This window comes from Mesocricetus auratus, unplaced genomic scaffold (genome assembly GCF_017639785.1).
Source record: "Mesocricetus auratus isolate SY011 unplaced genomic scaffold, BCM_Maur_2.0 Super-Scaffold_100007, whole genome shotgun sequence".
Taxonomy (NCBI): domain Eukaryota; kingdom Metazoa; phylum Chordata; class Mammalia; order Rodentia; family Cricetidae; genus Mesocricetus; species Mesocricetus auratus.
Window position 1 is genome coordinate 74,517,166 of NW_024429191.1, and position 18,975 is coordinate 74,536,140.

Here is an 18,975-nt window from a genome sequence, read left to right on the forward strand (position 1 = left end):
TCAACCTATGGGCCAAGACACCCAAAGACCATCAGAAAACACAGAGATTTACATCATGATTCATATCAGTAGCCAAATTACAGTTATGAAGCCGCAATGAAATAATATTATGGTTGGGGGTCACCACAACATGAAAAAGTATGTTAAAGGTCGCAACGTTAGGGAACTTGAGAAGCACTGGTTTAGATCCGAGGGAAAGGACACATCTCTGTGCTAACTTTCCAACTGTATCTTGTCCTGGAGTTTAGGGGGTAGGTCCCCTTTTTGATCCCCCTCCCCCATTTGCTGATTGAGGAGGCCTTAGTTAATGATCTGCACAAATAGATATTGAGATTTCCTGTTTTTATTTTGCAATTACAGATTGGGTGATTTGGTTGGAAACTTTGGGGTCTAGAAACATCACCCTTATCTTCTCATCCTAATTCTTTTTCCTCGCAAAGCTCAACTTACAACTTGCTTGAGTTTTGTCAGAAGAATTGAGAAAGATTTTAAGTCTCACATTTCTAAGTTTAATAAACAGGGAGTTGATTTTGATGATTTTTGCCCTAAAGGTCCATCTTCAGAGCAGCCAAAAAAAATAGTCAAGGAACTGGCTGCCCGTGAGGTCTAGCTGGGGAGTAGCCTTTGGTCCAGTAGATGATACATACCAGGTCAAAGTCACATTGCGAAGATCATTGCTTTCCCATCAAGTTTTTCCTGATGGGGTGTGAGAGCTCTCGTTAGATCATCCACCCTGAAATACCCTCTAGAGAATCATGATAATTAGTTCCTGACTCTTCTTTATTTTCTGCTTTGTTTGCTTTAAAAAGTTTTCTCAGTGCCGTGATCTGACGGTATCTGAGAGTCCTTTACTGACGAGACATGGAGAAGGCAAAATTGTGGTCCTTTGATTCCTTTTTGAAAGCTCTTGTTTTGAAGAGCAAGGAAACAGACTCCAGCATCACTTTGGTGATCGCCACATAACTGAGTAATCATTTATTCACTCATTAGCATGTTCACATTTGGCATTGTCCTCGTTGAACTTCAGCTTCATCTGAGTAGCATCCCATGGTGCTTTCCTGGAGACAAGTAAGGTCTGAGATGAAGAGCACTGGTGCCCCAGTCAGGCTCCAAAATAGGACTCCGAAATATACTTCCTGGGGCTGGAGAGATGGCTCAGCGGTTAAGAGGGTGTACTGTGTTCATGGGGGACTAAGTTTGATTTCCGGCACCCATGTCAGGTGCTCAGACACCTGTAACCCCAGCTCCAGAGATGGGGTGCCTCTGCCTTCTCTGGGTGCCCGCACCCACGTGCACATACCCACAGTCACACACAAGCAAGCTTAGGCACACACCCTTGATCCCAGCACTCAGGAGGCAGAGGCAGGCAGATCTCTGAGTTCCAGGTCAGTCCAATCTACAGAGCAAATTCCAGGACAGCCAGGGCTACATAGAGAATGCTGTCATGGGAGAAAAAAAACAAAAACCTTTGCTCCTCTTTAAGCTCTTGGCATTTCTGTTTTTTCCCTGGATTCCCGTTGCCCTCAGCACTGTGCCCCCCCACACACTTCCTCTCTGCTCTTTGACTGTGTCCTGTCTTTTCCTTTTCCCTTTTTTTTAACTTTCCTGCTTCACATTACCAACCCCTAAATTAAAGTAGTAAATATACAGCAGAACAAAAATTACTACTCGTAGCTTGAAAATGATTTATCTAGCAAATATTCACCCCCATATTGCCTTCTTAGACCAAGAGTCCCTTCAGGCAAGAAGTGGTTTTCAGTTCAGTTTAACAGAAATGTATCCGACACCTACTGTGTGTATACCAGACCCCTGGGGATAGGGAGAGAAACAGGTGTGTAAATAATGACTCTCGCTGCCCTCCATCAAAGGGACCTCATTTCCCACCGGCAGCTTTTCTCTAGGCTTCAAGAAATTAAATAGCCAGCATGGAACACCCCCAGTTTCCTGTGTGCTCTAGAGAAGGATCCTTCTTAATGTTACATCGATCCGACAGCTAATCAAGAGTACGCCTTGCAATGAGTCTCAGATATTTACATGGTCTCGAGTTCCCCTCTCCAACAACCCTTCCCCTCCTTCTCGAGAGAGCTGGCATGCTCCCCGCCCCAGTACTAGAATCTTTGTTACATTGCCCGTCTTTCACTAGGCACGGATGAAGCCATTCCAGCATGGCGTCGGCTCCCTTCCCTTGAATGCAGTCTGTGCTCATTCTCCTCCTGCTGTCTTGGTCTACAGCTATATTCTTTTTCCCAGGAATAGTCCCTTTTCTGTATCCTGTTCAAGGCACATGACAGACATTACATGGAACTCAGGCCTCATATAAAACTAAGCAAAGATGTACTCAGAGAATGTTACAGTAAAGTTCATGGTCCCTGGAAGCCCGGACTGTCACATAAAACTTCACTACGGAAAATTATATTAGAGCCCATAATAGGAGTATGTGACTTTACATGGAGGAAACAGAGAAGGCTGTGTTGATTCACACAGCTTTGAGTGGGGTCTTCCTACTCAGGAAGTGAAATGCCAAACAGCAAGCTCTGTACCAGCCAAGGCTGGGTAGTGTAAAGTGCCTGGGGCACACTCTTGAAGACAGAGATTGATATTCATGCCCAAAATGCTGGGAGGTGAAAGGTTCAGAGAGATGAAACAGGAAGGTTGTTGTAACACGAAAAATAAAAGATCATAATGTGTCACCACGGGTTGTATACAACCAAGTGTTTTGAGGTTGCATTTCATAGGCGATAGAGAATCCTGGGGGACTTTAAACGGGAATGTGATGTGACAAAACCAGGTCCAAGTTTTAGAGAGACGACTTCTGGCCATGGTGTGCTACACGGATAGGCGGTGAGCAAGTTAAACCGTGAGTTCACAGCCAGAAAAATCAGGCAATCCTGCTGTGTGCCTGTCACCCTGGCACTTGAGCAGGCACAGCAGGATCTCAGATTCAAGGCCAACCCGAAAGAGTGATGGCAGAGCCAGGGGAAGCACTTTCCTTTGTGTTTCTTTCTCTGCATTTGTGGTTTCTGCCTTTTCTGTTTTGTTTGTTGTTGTCGATACCAGGGGATTTTAGGGGTTCTGTTTTGTGCTGGGAATCGAACCCAAAGTGTCATGCCTGCCAGGCACACACTCTCCCACAGAAGTGCACCCCAGTGTCTCACAGTTCAGTGGGTAGTATAGAAATGGATTTGAAAATGAAATTTTGTCGTCTGTCAGTAAAGATATGCTCTCAAGCCAGGCATAGTGGTGCATACCTTCAATCTCAGCACTCAGGGGGCAGAGGTGGGAGGATCTCTGTGAGTTCAAGGCCAGCCTGGTCTACATAGTAAATTCCAGGACACCCAGGGATACATAGAGAAACCCTGTCTCAATAACACACGATACAAACAAACAAAAAGATGCTCTCCGTCCAGTGGTGTGTGATGATGGTCTCCAGCCTCAGGATGGAGTGAAAATGTACTACAAGGCTTGTAATAAGATACAACTGGACATTCCTAACCCAGCTCTTCCTTCTTTGTAGAATGACAAGGCTATTTGAAGGGCTGCAATGTGGACTGGTACCAAGACTCCTACTTTACACTGTCACCACTTACTGGGGTTCAACTCAAGAGACTTCAGGTCGTTTGTGGTTCCGTGGTTAATGAGTTGTTTTTCTTACTACTATGATACCACACATAACAACTTAAGGGAATACGACTTATGTGGACTCACTGTCTCAGAAGCTTAGAACATTGTGGTAGGGAAGGCACAGCAGAGTTCACCACAGTGGGAGCATTCTGGGCAATAGAAGAAAGAGAAAACCAAGTCAGAAACAAGATTGAGCTATCACCCCCAAAGGCCCACCCTAGGGTGCTCAATCTGTCATCCAGTTCCCTTTTCTAAGGGTTCCATAATCTCCCCTCCCCCAAACAGCACCACCATCTAGGGATAATTATACAAACCTATGAGCCTATGAGGGACATTTCAAATTCAAACCATAACACAAAATAAGGTTGGATTCCTAAGACAAAACTGAAGTTGTGAGTGCCACGTTATGGACATCAGAGCATTCCTGATTTGGATGACGTAGAGTCCATGGCCTTATTCATGCTATAGCACATATCTTCTGGCATCCCCATGTCCAACTCTCTTCCATGGATCAACTGCCGTTCTGAAGGAAACAGTTTTTGTTTTTATCTAAGAACATAAAGTGCTTTGGAAATCCTTGATTGCATCAATTATGGAAGTGCAGATTTGTTTAGTGACTGCAGACTGCAGCATAACTAAGATAAATCATGGCTCCCTTTAATTGACTTTTCTCCTTAAAGAGCATATCAGAATGCAAATGAGTGACATTATTCTAGGGAAACTTTAAGTCTGTTCTTACTCTAAAATGATTCAAAATCCATGCCCTTCAACTAATCAGAATGTGTCAGGATACCGCAGTCACATTAAGTTATCCATTCTTTAAGATGAACCACCCACACCTGCTGGAGGAAGTGGACTATTGCCATTTACTCAGCCAGCAGCCTCGGTGTGTCAAGGTTACCACTCCTGGAGCTAGAAGAGCTTTGCTCTGATACTTTCACATGGGTAAAAACGCTATGGGCAGGGAAGGTGTGAAAAGGGGCACCCCCAGACATTACAGGCCTTTTCTGTGTTTTTCCATAAAAATAAGAAAGTTCTTCACTCTCTGGATATTCAACATTGCCACAAAGCACTTCAGATCTTCTCATTTTTGATGGAATGCTCCCCCAAAAGAGATCAGTGTGTATGTTTGGCTCAATAACCTTTTTAAACTAAGATCTCTTCCTAGACTAAACCGTGTCCAAGATTCCCAAATGAGCCCTATCCTGTAGTGGGACATCCTTCTGTAGGGGTGTCCCCTTACAGCCATCAGGGGAAGTCTTACAAAGGTCACCTTACCTTGGTGACCACAAAGAGTTTTTTGAGCATTCCATGTTGCTCCCTCTAATAATATTCCTCCAGTCTTACCTTGTGTGTCCTACTACAGAATCTGAGACTTTTATTTTTTTATTTTTTTATTTTTTTTTTTGGTTTTTACGAGACAGGGTTTCTCTGTATTGTTTCAGAGGCTATCGGTCCAGCCCGGCCTCGAACTCACAGAGATCCGCCTGCCTCTGCCTCCCAAGTGCTGGGATTAAAGGCGTGCGCCACCACCGCCCGGCGAGACTTTTATTTTGTTCCATATGTCTGTTGACTTCTTAGAACGCACACAACTAGAAAGCAAAACAACCTTACGGGCCATCGCAGTACACGAAAAAGTATAAGCTTATATTTTTAAATATAGGACCTTAGCCAGGCATTGGTGGCGTATGCCTTTAATCCCAGCACTTTGGAGGCAGAGGCAGATGGATCTCTGTGAGTCTGAGGCCAACATGATCTACAGAGCGAGTTCCAGGACAGCCTCCAAAGCAATACAGAGAAACCCTGTCTCAAAAAAAAATAGGTCCTTAAAAGTGCATGGTGGCACACATTTTTTATCTCAGCAGTCAGGAGGCTGAGGCAGGAGGATCACAAGGACTAGATCAGTTCTTACTACATCAAAGACTGGGTCTCAAAAAGTATATATGTATGTATGTGTGTATGTATGTATGTATATATATGTATATATATATATATATATATATATATATATATATATATCCAGAACATTGTCTGTGGCGACTATTAAGTGTGTCAGTTCACCATTGTGTCTAAACCCATCGCCTTGCCCAGTTGCCTAGCTTCTTCCCGGTGGAGCTGAACTTGATTAACCATGCTGTGTTCACTCCCTGCCTTCTGTCTGCACGGGGCTGTTTCCCCACAAACACATCCATTCATTCTAAAGCCGTCTGCCAAGTGCTTTCTCTGTCTTTGAATCCTTGATGTCCAAAGTCAATTGGTAATGATATGGACTTGTTCACCTTTCATGTGTTTATCCAAATCCCTTAAAGAGCAAAGCACAATGGCAGAACGATGTGGTGGGTTGAGCACAAGCCCAAGTGGTTATCAGCGGGACCACAGAAGGTGAAACATCCCATGAGTGTACCACAGAGAAACAGAAAAAGAGCCCCAAAGCAGCTCCTCTCTCAGCAGCAGGAGGTGCACAGTTCTTGACAGATACCACAGACAGACTACCATGGGCTGGCTCCCAAAACTTGAGAATAAGGGTGTGAGGAAGTTAACCCAGAAAACAAGAGGCTAAGGACAAGGAGTAATGGGGGCCACAGGGGCTGGAGAGATGACTAAGCCAAGCATGGGCTGTTCTTCAGAGGACCCATATTTAGTTTCCAGCTGCTCACAACTGCCTGTAACTCCATCTCCTGCGAGATTTAGTGTCCTCTGCTGGCCCCTTGGGGTTCCTACAGATACATGCCATATATAAATATATACGTGTGTGTATATGTACATGAATGTAGACATAAATTTTAGTTTAATATTTTTAAGAAGAAAGTATGTGTTTTTGTACAACTCAACAGGCAGATGGATGCCTGAAGTTAGTGAGTTGGAATTAAGATGGCCCCTGACCATTCCTAGCCTTCAAACACCAAATTTCTCTAGTCTCATCCAGCCAGACCCCCAGTGCCATCTACCTGACCTGAAAACCATCCCCTGGAAGCTAGCGGTCTTTAGACATGGGTGAATTTGGTTTCTTTTCAAGGCAGTTGAACTTGAATTAAAAGGAAGAAGAGTGATAAGAGAAGTCCACAATTTAACTTGGGAGAGAACTGGAAAACACACACACACACACACACACACACACACACACAGGGGCACACGAGGCCAAACCCACTGCCTGTGGTAATAGTTAGTGGGCACCTGGTTTGTCCTCCAGGTACTGCAACATTTTTTCAGGGGAACTGGGTGATCTCCTGAGCTATTAGCCTTGTGCTGTGTGTTGCCAACAAATTTCTCCAATTCCCTTTTCTCGGTGGGCTAGAACACAGCTGGTTAAATAAGCCATGACGCACGTAAGTTCCCATGTCTGTTTTATTGACTGCTTTATGGAAATGTATCACACTCCAAAGGGCCCCCATTGTTGTTGCCATGAGGAGCTGACTGAAGAGTCGCATTTAGCACTGAGAGATGGAGTTCTACCCTGTCATTTTCTTATGGTTTCAAGGTGGGATGTCAGGGTCTAGAAGGATCAGGATGAAGAGAGAAGGATGTCTGCGAATTTGTTTTATCTTCATTTGCCATGGAAGTTGGGCGGCCATCATTTCTGAGTAACACACTTCTCTGTTGATCTTATCTTTATGGCCAAACATCCTTCAGCTAAGTGAATCTTTTCTTTATGTGAGTTACTCAGAGAGATTTAGTTAAGTGTAGTGGTGGAGAGAGATTGCGACACTAATGCAATTCTGTTTTGTGCTGATACAATGTGATGCATGCACAGGTTTATGCAAGAGGACCGTTTATTCCCAACAAATTGAAACAGTTTCTGCTTTTTTTCATTATGATGGCTGGTAGCTTCTATTCAGGTAATAGACCAAGAAAAAGTGTCTCTTTTTACAATTTTATACTTAACTGTCCATGGTTCTGCCATTTGAATAGCGACTTGCACAGTTGTTTGTGGCTTCTTCCTACTTTTCTCATCACCATGGAAAGCATGTCCACTCTCTGTAAGGCATAGCACCATTTGCTGGACAGTGGGTGTGGACTCCGTGGAGAAGTCTCCTGCCTCACCTGCCATAGTTTAACTAACCATGAGCATTCCCATGTTACCAGTTCTTGATCAGGGCCCCGGATGACACTGAAAAAGGAGACAGTGAAAGGGACACAGTAGCTTCCAACTTGTCGTAGATTCAGCTGACAAGTCAGAGAACTAAGGAAGCTGAGTTTAGAGTCAGGTCTACACAGTGAACAACTAATATAGGACTCACGGCCGTGCCTATCCAGTCAATCAAATAGAGACTGATTGGACTTGCTTGACTATTTTTTCCATAAGCATTCTTAATTTCTTCTATAATCCCATTGCCCCCCCATACACACACACACACACAGTGCATCAGGGAAACCAAGTGAGATATTTCCCAAATACAAAAACCCTCTAATGTGTAAGAAAGCAAAATAACCACACCTGTTTACATACATACAAAAGCATAGTGTATAAAAACCCATCCCCAATCACACCACTCTTTGGGATCTTGTTGGTGGACAACCAAGTGTGAAACCAGCAACTCATTCAAGGGCCCAGATTTTAGCAAGCTGAGGCTGACTCTGGGGGAGAGAAGGTGGGATGCACTCTCCCTGCAGGCCTGGAATTAGTGACTTGGAGTTCAGATGTCTCTGCTGCCATTATGCCTTTGTTTTCTTGGTGGTGGTGTTCTTGGGTTTCACTTGGTGGGGAGAGAAAAGCCTCATGCTGATAATGTACTGAAAGTAAATGAAATTAAATAAGCGAAGCGGTGCTCATCACTACTTCCTCCCCCCTGGGTAATTCAATTGAAGCTCTGCCTCTGATGGCAACTCACAGGGGCTGTCTCTGTCACCCCGCTGGGGCCTGGAGTCTTAGCATCTAAATAAAAGTTTCACTCAAGCATTTTTTATGCTCCTGCCAGCAGGATCAGTGAGCTGGTGTGGGCACATTAATGTAATATTCATACACACAGACTCGCCCCGCACATGAGGCAATGTCTTTCCATTTTCATAATTATAAATGTTCCATAAAATGGCATTTAGATTTGCATTTTAAAAAAGGAGGTTTGAATTCTAATAAGACTCTTAACATGTCTTTTATGATTCAGACTTTAACAAGAAACTCTCTAAATTTAACAAGACCTTTAAAAAGATGAAAAAACTTGTGGAAAGATGAGCTTGGGGGATCCTGTCTCTCTCAGGCCCGGTATCTTTCATTTGAGTTTGAGGCCTCCAGGAGCAATTTTTTGAACAGTTCTTCAGAGAAAAATGTCCGTCTGAGTGATTTCCCTGTTGCTAGTCTTCACCTCACATGACCTCCCTCCCACCTGAAGAAGACTCAGCAACAGTTCTTGGAAGGTGTTTTCAGGGAGACTCGAATTTCAGGGCACAGGGGGAGGTAGGGTAGAAAAACCCTAGAAAAAATGAACTTTCATTTGTTTTGGTTCATCTCAAGCATGTACCCCAAACCCCATCTGAAAGGATGGCCAGTCTGGTCTATATCGTGAGTCCCAGACCAGCCAGGGTTGTATAGTAAGACCCTGTCTCAAAAACAAAGAAGGAGACGCAGAGAGGGTGAGATGAAGGAAGAGACGAGAGAGAGAGAGGAAGAAGGGATGGACGGAAAAGATTCTATGAACAAGGAAGTTGACAGCAAGTCAATTGAATAAAAAAGAAGATTGCATAAAGCCAATAAAAGACTCCTGATTTATTTTTTTAGGTGTGTGTGTGTGCATGTACATGTGAGTACAGACACATGTGGAGGCCACAGGTATTGGACCACTGGATCTGAAGTTATAGGCAGTGGAAAGCTGCTGAACCTGGGTGCCGGGAAGCAAACTCTAGTCCTCTGTAAGAGCAGCAACACTCTTAGTCACCATGCCATCTCTCTGATCTCTGGCCATGTTTGTGGGTTTTTTAAAAGATTTTTATTTTTACGTGTATAAGTGTTTGCATGCATGTATGTATGTGCCTCCCCCCCCCCACAAGGGCTGGTACCTTCAGAGGCCAGAAAAGGGCATCAGAGGCCTTGGGACCAGAGTTGCATTTTATGTGTATAAGTGTTTACATGCATGTATGTATGTGCCCCCATAAGGGCCAGTACCTTCAGAGGCCAGAAGAGGGCATCGGAGGCCTTGGGACCAGAGTTGCAGTCTGTGAGTACTGGGAACAAAAACAAAAGTAGTGAGCAGTCTTAACCACAGAGCCTATGATCTACATTTTAAAAACTGTGGTTGAAATAGCTCAGAAGCAAAATGGTCATCTTAATTGTGGGTTGGTTTTGTGTGTGTGAAGTGCTGGGAATATGAACTTAGAGCTCATACGTGCTAGGCAAGCACTCTACCACTGAGCTACACTGGAGCTCTCTCTGTAGACCAGGCTGACCTTGAACTCAGAGATTTGCCTGCCTCTGCCTCCCGAGTGCTGGGATTAAAGGCATGCTCCAATACTGCCCAGCAAAACAACACTTTTTTGAGATTATAATACAATTATATACAATTTCTCCTATCCCTTTCTTCCCTTCATATCCTCCCTTATAGCAGTTCCCACTCTTCTTCAAATTCATGGCCTCTTTTTTCACTAATTGTTATTGCATTTGCATATGTATATACATATGTAATCCTAAATATAACCAGTTCTGTCTGTAAAATATTACTTGTGTGTATGCTTTCAGGGCTGACCATTTGACACTGGACAACCAATTAATGTGCTCCCCCCTGGGGAGGGTCGCCTCTGCCACTCCCAGCTTTCCTCAGTTGCCTGAAGTTCTTTGTGTAGGGTTAAGGCCCTGTGGGCTTTTCCCTGACCAGTTTGGCATGTCCACTGGTGTCATTCTTATTCAGCTCACATTTGGGGCAGTCTTGTTGGGGAGACTTTCTGTGTGTAGCTTCTGGCATTACTAGGAAACACAATTTCACAGCAAAGTACCTGATCCTGCTCTTACAATCTTCCCATGCCTTCTGCAATGTCCCATAAACCTTAGGTGCAGGAGTGTTTTGTAGATGTACTTATTGGGACTGGACTCCATGACTCTGAATTTTGATTGGTTGCGGTTTTCTGTAGTGGTCTCCACATATTGCAAAGAGAGGTTTCCTTGATAAGGAGTGAGGGCTACATTTATACATGGGATTAAGGGCAAATGTTTATATATTGCTGTCAGAGATTATGTTGCCTTGGTAATTAGATGTTGTAAATTCTCCTCCAATACCCACTACTTTACTAGGACTGAGTAGTTAGCTAGGAATAATTTCCCTCTTGTTGAACAGGTCCTAAGTCCATGTTGAGAACTATTGGTCACTGCCAAAGTACATGAACTAGTGCTGCACCAAGAGGTTATTGTGCCATTATGGCCATCAGTCTGGTTCATAAGCGTCATGGCTGGGTAAGACTGTTGTTTGACTCCCTCCTTGGGAAGTTTCATTGTGTCCTCATAATTTTCTTAAAGAAGTAATATTTTCTATTTGTTCTTTGAAAATTGTACATAAGATGTATTTTCAATGATTTTCTTTATAAATTTTGAAGCTAAACTGTAAAACACTTGAGTTAGAGGACTAAAAAGTAAATATTAAGCTTATTTTAGTCTACTCTCTTCCATTTGTCCTAATTCAGAAATGTAAAGTTGGGGCCAGTGAGATGACCCTGCAGACAAAGGTACATGCTGTAGAGTCTGACTCCCTGAGTTCAATCCCCAGGAACCCACATGGTAGAAGAGACTGACTAAACACACACACACACACACACACACACACACACACACGCCCACCTAGATTAATAAATAAATGTAATTTTTAAGGATGTTGGGCTGGGGTTGTACCTTAGTGGTGGACCATGCACTAGAGAGGAAAGGAGAGGACAAGAGACGGGAGAGGAGAGAAGAGGGAAATGCAGAGTTGTGTTTTCCCAGAACTTCTAGGGGAGCTAGACACAGCGGTCCATGCTTATAAGCATTCAGGGTGTGGAGACAGAAGGGTTGCATGATCCAGCACAGCTTAAATAAATAAATATATGCATGCATACATACATACATACATACATGCATACATACATACATGCTGAGGCTGTTGTTCTTTCTGGTTTTATTGTTGAGAAGCCACTTCTTGCCTCCATGTTTTACCCTCCCTTTTTATGAAGCAAGTAACGCCCCCAGGCAGGAAGATGAATCAGGACCTTGGCATCTCAATAAATTTGTACCTAAGGAAGCTATTAAAAACCAAGAATGTCACTGTCCTGCAGTTAAAGGTTGATGTCAGCCCCAAGGCCTTCTTTTCTGCTAAAGTGTCTATGATTCTTACACACACACACCCACACACACACACACACACACACACACACACACACACACCATACTTTGAAAAACCCAAGACCTGGTGATTATTGCCAAATTCACCTCCATAGTCCTTCTTCATGTGAGCTTCATAAAATTTATGTTCCCCAGAGAGGAAACAGACTGGGGTGATAGCTCCGTAGGAAAAGTGTGGACCAGAGTTTTCATCCCTAGCACCCACATAAAAACTGGACAAGGTAACACTAGCCTATAAGCCCAGCACTGGGGGTGTGGAGACAGTCACAGCCCCCAGAGTTCACCAGCCAGCCAGCATAGCCTATAGGTGAGCTCCAGGTTCAAAGAGAGACCCTGCCTCAAAAAATAAGGTGGAGAACAAACAATAGAGGAAGACACCCAATTCAAACTCTGCCCCACAAACACACACTCCCACATATGTATGCATGCACCCAAAGACACACACACATACACACACACACACACACACACACACAAGCACAAATACACACACAAAAATAACAACAACAGAAACCACAAGTGGCTATCTCTTTATTGGCCCTTGTGAAATGACTACATGCAGAGTAGGGTCTATTACTCATTGAAGCTTGTCCTTCCTGGTTGCTATTCATCTGACTTTTGATTATCTCAGTGTGGATTACCCAATTTAGAGTTTATATCCACTGCAAATTCCTAATTCCCCAGAGTCCTTTTCCTGCCAATCAGTGCATATTTAGGCTACCTCCCCTTACAAGTTAATGTATGGTTAGTCATTTTAGGCAATATTAGCATTAGATATAATTAGGAAGAAAATTAACTTTTTCCCCTAACCATATAGAAATTGTTGTATTTTGTGTTACGTTTCAACAATTACCCTTCTAGACTCCATCATTGATGTGAATAATTTAAAGTAGCTTAAAAGGAAATTCTATCAGGTTTAAAGAAGGCATTTTACTGTTGTTCTTTTTAGGAGTGGAGAACCTCTTAAGAGGGGCGCAGGAGCTGGATAGCATCATCAAGCAAGGATACTTGGAGAAGAAAAGCAAAGGTATTAGTGGAACCCATGAAGAGTGGACCATTCCAGGAGAGGGAGGGAGAGAGGGAAGAAGGGAGGGAAGAAGGGAGGAAGAGCTTGCTAGACTATAGGATGTCTTCCCGGGACCAGGACTGTGCTAGGCCCATAAAGGGCAAAAAGCCAGGAAATGAAGGAAGTGTAGTATCAGTGTGTGTCAATCAGTGTGTGGCCCAAATCTTCAGCTTATTGTGGGCTTCCCTGAGATTAGTCTTAACCCAGTTGTGGCATCTTTGACTAGCATGGGGGAGGCGGAGACAAGCAGATCTTCATGAGTGGATGGATGGATGGATGGATGGATGGATGGAAGGATGGACGGACAGACGGATGGATGGATGGATGGATGGACGGACGGATGGATGGAAGGATGGACAGATGGATAGATGGATGGATGGATGCATGGATGGATGGACAGACGGACGGATGGAAGGATGGACAGATGGATGGATGGATGGAAGGATGGACAGACGGACGGACGGATGAATGGATGGATGCATGGATGGATGGACGGAAGGACAGATGGAAGGATGGACAGATGGATGGACGGATGGAAAGATGGATGGAAGGATGGACAGATGGATGGATGGATGGATGGATACATGGATGGATGGGTGGACGGACGGACGGACGGACGGACGGATGGATGGACGGATGATATTCTTGTCCTCATCTCTCAGTGTACTCCCCTAAAGAGTGACACTGTAGCGGGGGAGGGGGCGACACACCTTTAATCTCAGCACTTGGGAGGCAGAGACAGGTGGATCTCTGGATTCAAGGACAGCCTAGTCTACAGGGTGAGTTCCAGGACAGCCAGAACTACACAGAGAAACCTTATCTTGAAAAAAAAGGAAAGAAAAGGAGTGGCACCGTTTTTGCCGAGAATGTAGTCTTTCCAAGTGTGAAGTAACTTACTTCCAGATTTCAGACATGCCCAACTCTTGACCCTTTAAATCACTCAAAGTAAGTACTACAAGAGCCGGAGTCCTTGTTTCAATGCTCAACAGGCAAATTGTTTTACCACACATTCTCAGAAAGAAGAACAAGAAAGCCCTTCTCCTGGCCATGGCCTGGAGGACCTGGAGTATCAATCATTTTGGTTCACGGAAAGCAGCACATATGGAAATTATGCTAGTTGGGTATAATGATGCATGCCTATAATCCCAGCACTAGAAAGGCTGAGGCAAGAGGATAGCCATGGGTTTCAGGCCAGCCTGGACTGCCCAGTGAGACTCTGTCTCTAACAAACAAACAAATATATCATATGAACAGTGCAGGGTGAGATTTGATCCTAAAGGATAGAAAGCAAGCTAGAAGAAAAGACAGCCATGAAAGCAGAGGGCAACCTTACTAAGAGCCGGGGCCTGTGATGGAGTTCATCTTGCCACTCAGTCAATATGAGATAACCTGTGGGAGTGAAAAGGAGGGCTTTACAGCCCATTAACCTGGGAAATAAAACAATAACCCACTCAACTGTGTTGTTGGATTTTACAGACTCTTGGGCGATTCTAGTTACCTGAATTTATGTCTCTTCTCTCTCCTCCGCGTAGATCACAGCTTCTTTGGGTCAGAGTGGCAGAAGCGATGGTGTGTTGTCAGCAGAGGCCTCTTCCTCTACTATGCTAATGAGAAAAGTAAGTGTCTGCCTTTTACACGGCGGCACCCTTACTCCTGGACGCCAGTACTTCTTAAGTCCTCCAGCACTTAGATCTCTAGATAGCAGCCCTTAACTAACGCCCATAGAACGAGATGCTTAGCAAAGAAATAGACTTGGTAACTAAAGCCTTGCCCACCACCAAAAACACAGACCAATTTAGCACTTTTTTCCTCTTTAAACACTAAGTGTAGTCAATATATGGAAGGGTCATGGTCTATTGTGACTTATTACACAATATTATCAGAGTTTAATGGCTAAGCCTTCTTTAAATAAATAAATAGGCTGGGGAAACGGCTCATTGGATAAAATGCCTGTTGCATAAGCATGAGGACTTAAGTTCAAATCCCCAGAGCCCATGTAAAACTAAAGGTGGTAATATAGGTCTGTAACCCCAATGCCTTTACAGTGAGACCAGAGGCAGCAGTTATAGTGAGATGAAAGTCAGAAACTCCAGGGAGCTGGGAGGCGAAAGCAGAATTCCCCCAGAACCCTTAGACCAGCCGGCCTCACGTACACAGCAGCAAACAAGAAACGCTGTCTCAAGCAGGTGGAAGACAAGAACCGTCACCAAAGGCGTGCTCCAACCTCCATGTGTGCACTGTGGCTTGATGCTCCTGCACTCACAGACAGGACCACACCCTTCCATACATGTGCAAGCACACCCTTCCATACATGTGCAAGCACACCCTTCCATACATGTGCAAGCACACCCTTCCATACATGTGCAAGCACACCCTTCCATACATGTGCAAGCACACCCTTCCATACATGTGCAAGCACACCCTTCCATACATGTGCAAGCACACCCTTCCCTTCCATATATGTGCAAGCGCACCCTTCCATACATGTGCAAGCACACCCTTCCATACATGTGCAAGCACACCCTTCCATACATGTGCAAGTGAGAACACACATACAAACAGAGATGTTAAAGCAAACAAGAGCAAGAAAAGAAATTCAGATGTCAAGCATGATAACACACTCCTGCAGTCCCAACACTTAGAAGGCTGAGGTATGAGGATCACATGTTCAAGCCTAGCCTGAGCTTCGTAGCAAGAGTCTGTGTCCAAAGCCAAGAACTGGAGACACAGCTTGGTGGTAGGGCACCTGCCCAGTGTACACAAGGCCCTGAAGCAAATTCCTAGCACCACACACAAAATAATAACAATAATATAATGATAATAATTCTGAGAAAAATTTAAGCAGTGTTTAACAATATCCCAGAAATAGAATCTTAGGGTTCAAACTCTTTAAGAGCATATTCATAACTCATGGGAAATAGTAACCCAGTGGACATCCCTGGAGTCAGAGTGTTGAAGCTTAAAGAGTTGTTGCACCCAAGAGACACCCTTCAGCCGGATGACAACAGTAACAGCAGTTTCATAATGAGCCACCACGTGCTAACGACCTCTCATTCACACTGAACACAGTTGCTTAGTCCCCGAGAAGGAAAAGAGAGAGGGTTTAAGCACAGTTGGTGAGAACTACAAATAAATACAAGTTCAAAGTTATTATTGTAGGCCTGGCAGTGGTGGCACACACCTGTAACCCCAGCAACTGGGAGATAGAGGCAGGCGGATCTCTGTGAACCCAGGGCCGACCTGATCTACAAAGCGAATTCTATAGAGCTGTTACACAGAGAAACCCTCTCTCAAAAGAATGCCAACTCCCAGGGAGAGGATGCCATCCCACAGATTGGAAAGATAAATAAAGTTCTCAAAGGGGTTTCCTTGGACTCGCCCACCTCCATGCAGAAGCCAGGAGTAGTTCTACAAAGAAGGTCTTAGATTTGCCTTCCAGTCATGCACTGTTTGCCCTCCGTTCCTTTCTGAACTGTATTCTCCTGACTCCTGGACACCTAGCCTGAGGACAGTCTCCCAGCATCTTTAGTCCAACCATGGCAGCATGAACCACAGTTTGGCTAGTGACCTGGAATCCTTAGGATGTGTTGGTTTTGTAGCATTTGCCTCACTCTGCCCCTCCTCCTGCAGCGGTGTCACTGATTTCAGCTTTGGACCGCCGTGGGTTCCTTGGAATCTTTCCCACTCAGGGGTACTTGGAGATGATGGCAGCCTGCTGGAAAACTGAGCAACAGAAGCTCTGTGAGCTTCCAACCCCCCAATCCACTTGCAAGTTCAGCAAGTGTGTGTTCTCCTCTGAATTCTAGGCCTCAGGCTTGGAGGTACAGCTCAATTGGTAGATGCTTGCCTAGCATGCATGAAGCTCTGGGTTCGATCCTCAGCATTGCGTAAAACCAGTGTGATGGTGCATGCCTGTGATCTCAGTGCTCGGAAGATAGAATCTGGAGGATCTGGAGTTCAAGGCCAATCTCAACTATGTAGGGAGTTAAAGGCTAGCCCGAGCTATATGAAACTCTGTCTCAAAAACTTGGATAATTAATTAGTTAATTCTAGACCTACAAGGCAGACAGTTACTCTGTTTTTCAAGCTAGTATATTTGGACCACCATAAAACTGTCCATCATTTCTCTTGCATTTAAATAAGTGATTGGAGAGTTGCAAAAAGGGCTCCATTGTTAAGAGCACTCATCGCTCTTGCAAAAAGGACCTAAGTTCAGTTCCTAGCACCTATGAAGTATCCCATAGCCATCTGTAACTCCAGTTCCAAGAAATCTGATATCCTCATCTGTCCTCTGAAGGCACAAGACATGTGCATGGTACACATATATACATGCAAGCAAAACACCCATACACAGGGAATAAAAATAAATGTCTTTAAGAAATGGTAAGTGTTGGCATATCTGGTATAAAGCCAGGTCTGTTCATTCAGAACTCAGGTCTTATGGCGGGGGTGGATGGTGAGAGCAAGGGGCTTGGAGACTTTTATTGACCATTTTGCCACCAGGGTGAAATAAAATCTGGCGACCAAAGAAGCAACAAAACATTTTAGTGGCCAGTTAGAACAAGGAGGGATACTTTAACAAAAAAGATTCTGGTGTCAAAAAGCACTGTTGCATGACTCCCCTCTCGCCAGTTACTGGTTATTATGCCCAGGACATTTTCTCAGTGGGTACAGTGTTTGTGTGTTTCTTTTAGCTCAACCAGGTAAAAATAGAACCTCCCCTCCTTCTCTTCCCCTCCCTCTCCCCCTCCTGCCTCCCTTCCTCCCTTCTCTCTACCTTTCTGCCTCTCTCTCTCTCTCTCTCCCCCCCCCTCTCTCTCTCTGTTTGTCCTTCATTTGCCACCATCATCCAAAGGCATCCGTTCAGTCTTTAGCACTGGATGGGGTGAGGGAAAGATTCAACTCCAATTCACTCCACTTGGCAGAGAACACCGTCCTCAGCCAGACACTGCGGTTGCTGGCCCTCGGCATGTTCTGTATGAACCACAGAACGCAGGCGCAATCTCTCTCGGGGAAATAGAGAAGAGTCCAATACTGTATTTGTTTAGAATAGAGATGACCCACAGAGTGGCTTTTCTTCTCCTTCATTTGGGGTCCCTTTCTCTTTGTCACCTTCCTTATCCTCTCATAATATGCTATTTGGCTACTTCCCCATTTACCTCTTGGAAGAGGATCCAATGCTGAGTTTGAATTTTTCTTCCTCTAGCATAAATTCCCACCTGGCCTGCAGGGGAGGGACGAGCATTTCAGGTAGGGTATGGAAGGAAATTCAGGGACTTGAGGATAACCTTCTGCGCTGCTGTGCCCCTCCTTGAACGTGAACTCTGCTGGCCCTGATAATAATGTTTGGGCTCTGTAATAGCTTTCAAGAGCCCCACGTTTACAGCCACTCTCCCAGCTGTAATAACTCCTGCTCTCTGTTATTATAGATCTCTTAACATTCTAATAAATTCCCCGTCTCTCTTGGACACTTTTGGTAAAATAACCTTTCATGTTGGATTCCCCTTGCTTGGTGCTGATCTGTCTGACAATGGCCATAGCCTCTTCCCAGATGTCCCTAATAACCTTTCTTAGACAAGTGTGGTTCCTCAGGGGATGAACCAGCTGTTTGGTGCTTTTTATTTTCCCTACCAGAGACGATGCCTTCCCTTAGCTGATGTGTCTCTCTAGAGATACAGGGAGTTTTGCTATTTTGCAGGCAAGCAACCCAAAGGGACCTTCCTCATTAAGGGCTACAGTGTACGGATGGCTCCCCACCTTCGAAAAGACTCCAAGAAAGAATGCTGCTTTGAACTGACTTCCCAGGATAGGCGCAGCTATGAGGTAGGATGGCCTGGTGATCCTTATTAGCTTTTCATTTTCCATGCTGTTGCATGTGATCCATGGCCACTGTCCTGTGTGATACCCGCTCACCTCTCCCCTGCTAAGACCTGCTCTCCTGCGCCGTCCTTGCTGAGTCATGCTCCCCTCTCATCTGCTGCTAAACTCACCATCT

General features: G+C 44.6%; 1 protein-coding gene across 1 annotated transcript in view; it reads left to right on the forward strand.

The window, feature by feature from the left end:
* Skap1 (src kinase associated phosphoprotein 1) overlaps positions 1 to 18,975 on the forward strand; it is a 286,838-nt gene that overhangs the window by 220,420 nt on the left and 47,443 nt on the right. Inside the window, exons 5-7 of the mRNA XM_040749572.1 lie at positions 12,864 to 12,941; positions 14,513 to 14,596; positions 18,679 to 18,803. Coding sequence (XP_040605506.1) covers positions 12,864 to 12,941; positions 14,513 to 14,596; positions 18,679 to 18,803 — 287 coding nt within the window. The remainder of the gene's footprint in view (positions 1 to 12,863; positions 12,942 to 14,512; positions 14,597 to 18,678; positions 18,804 to 18,975) is intronic.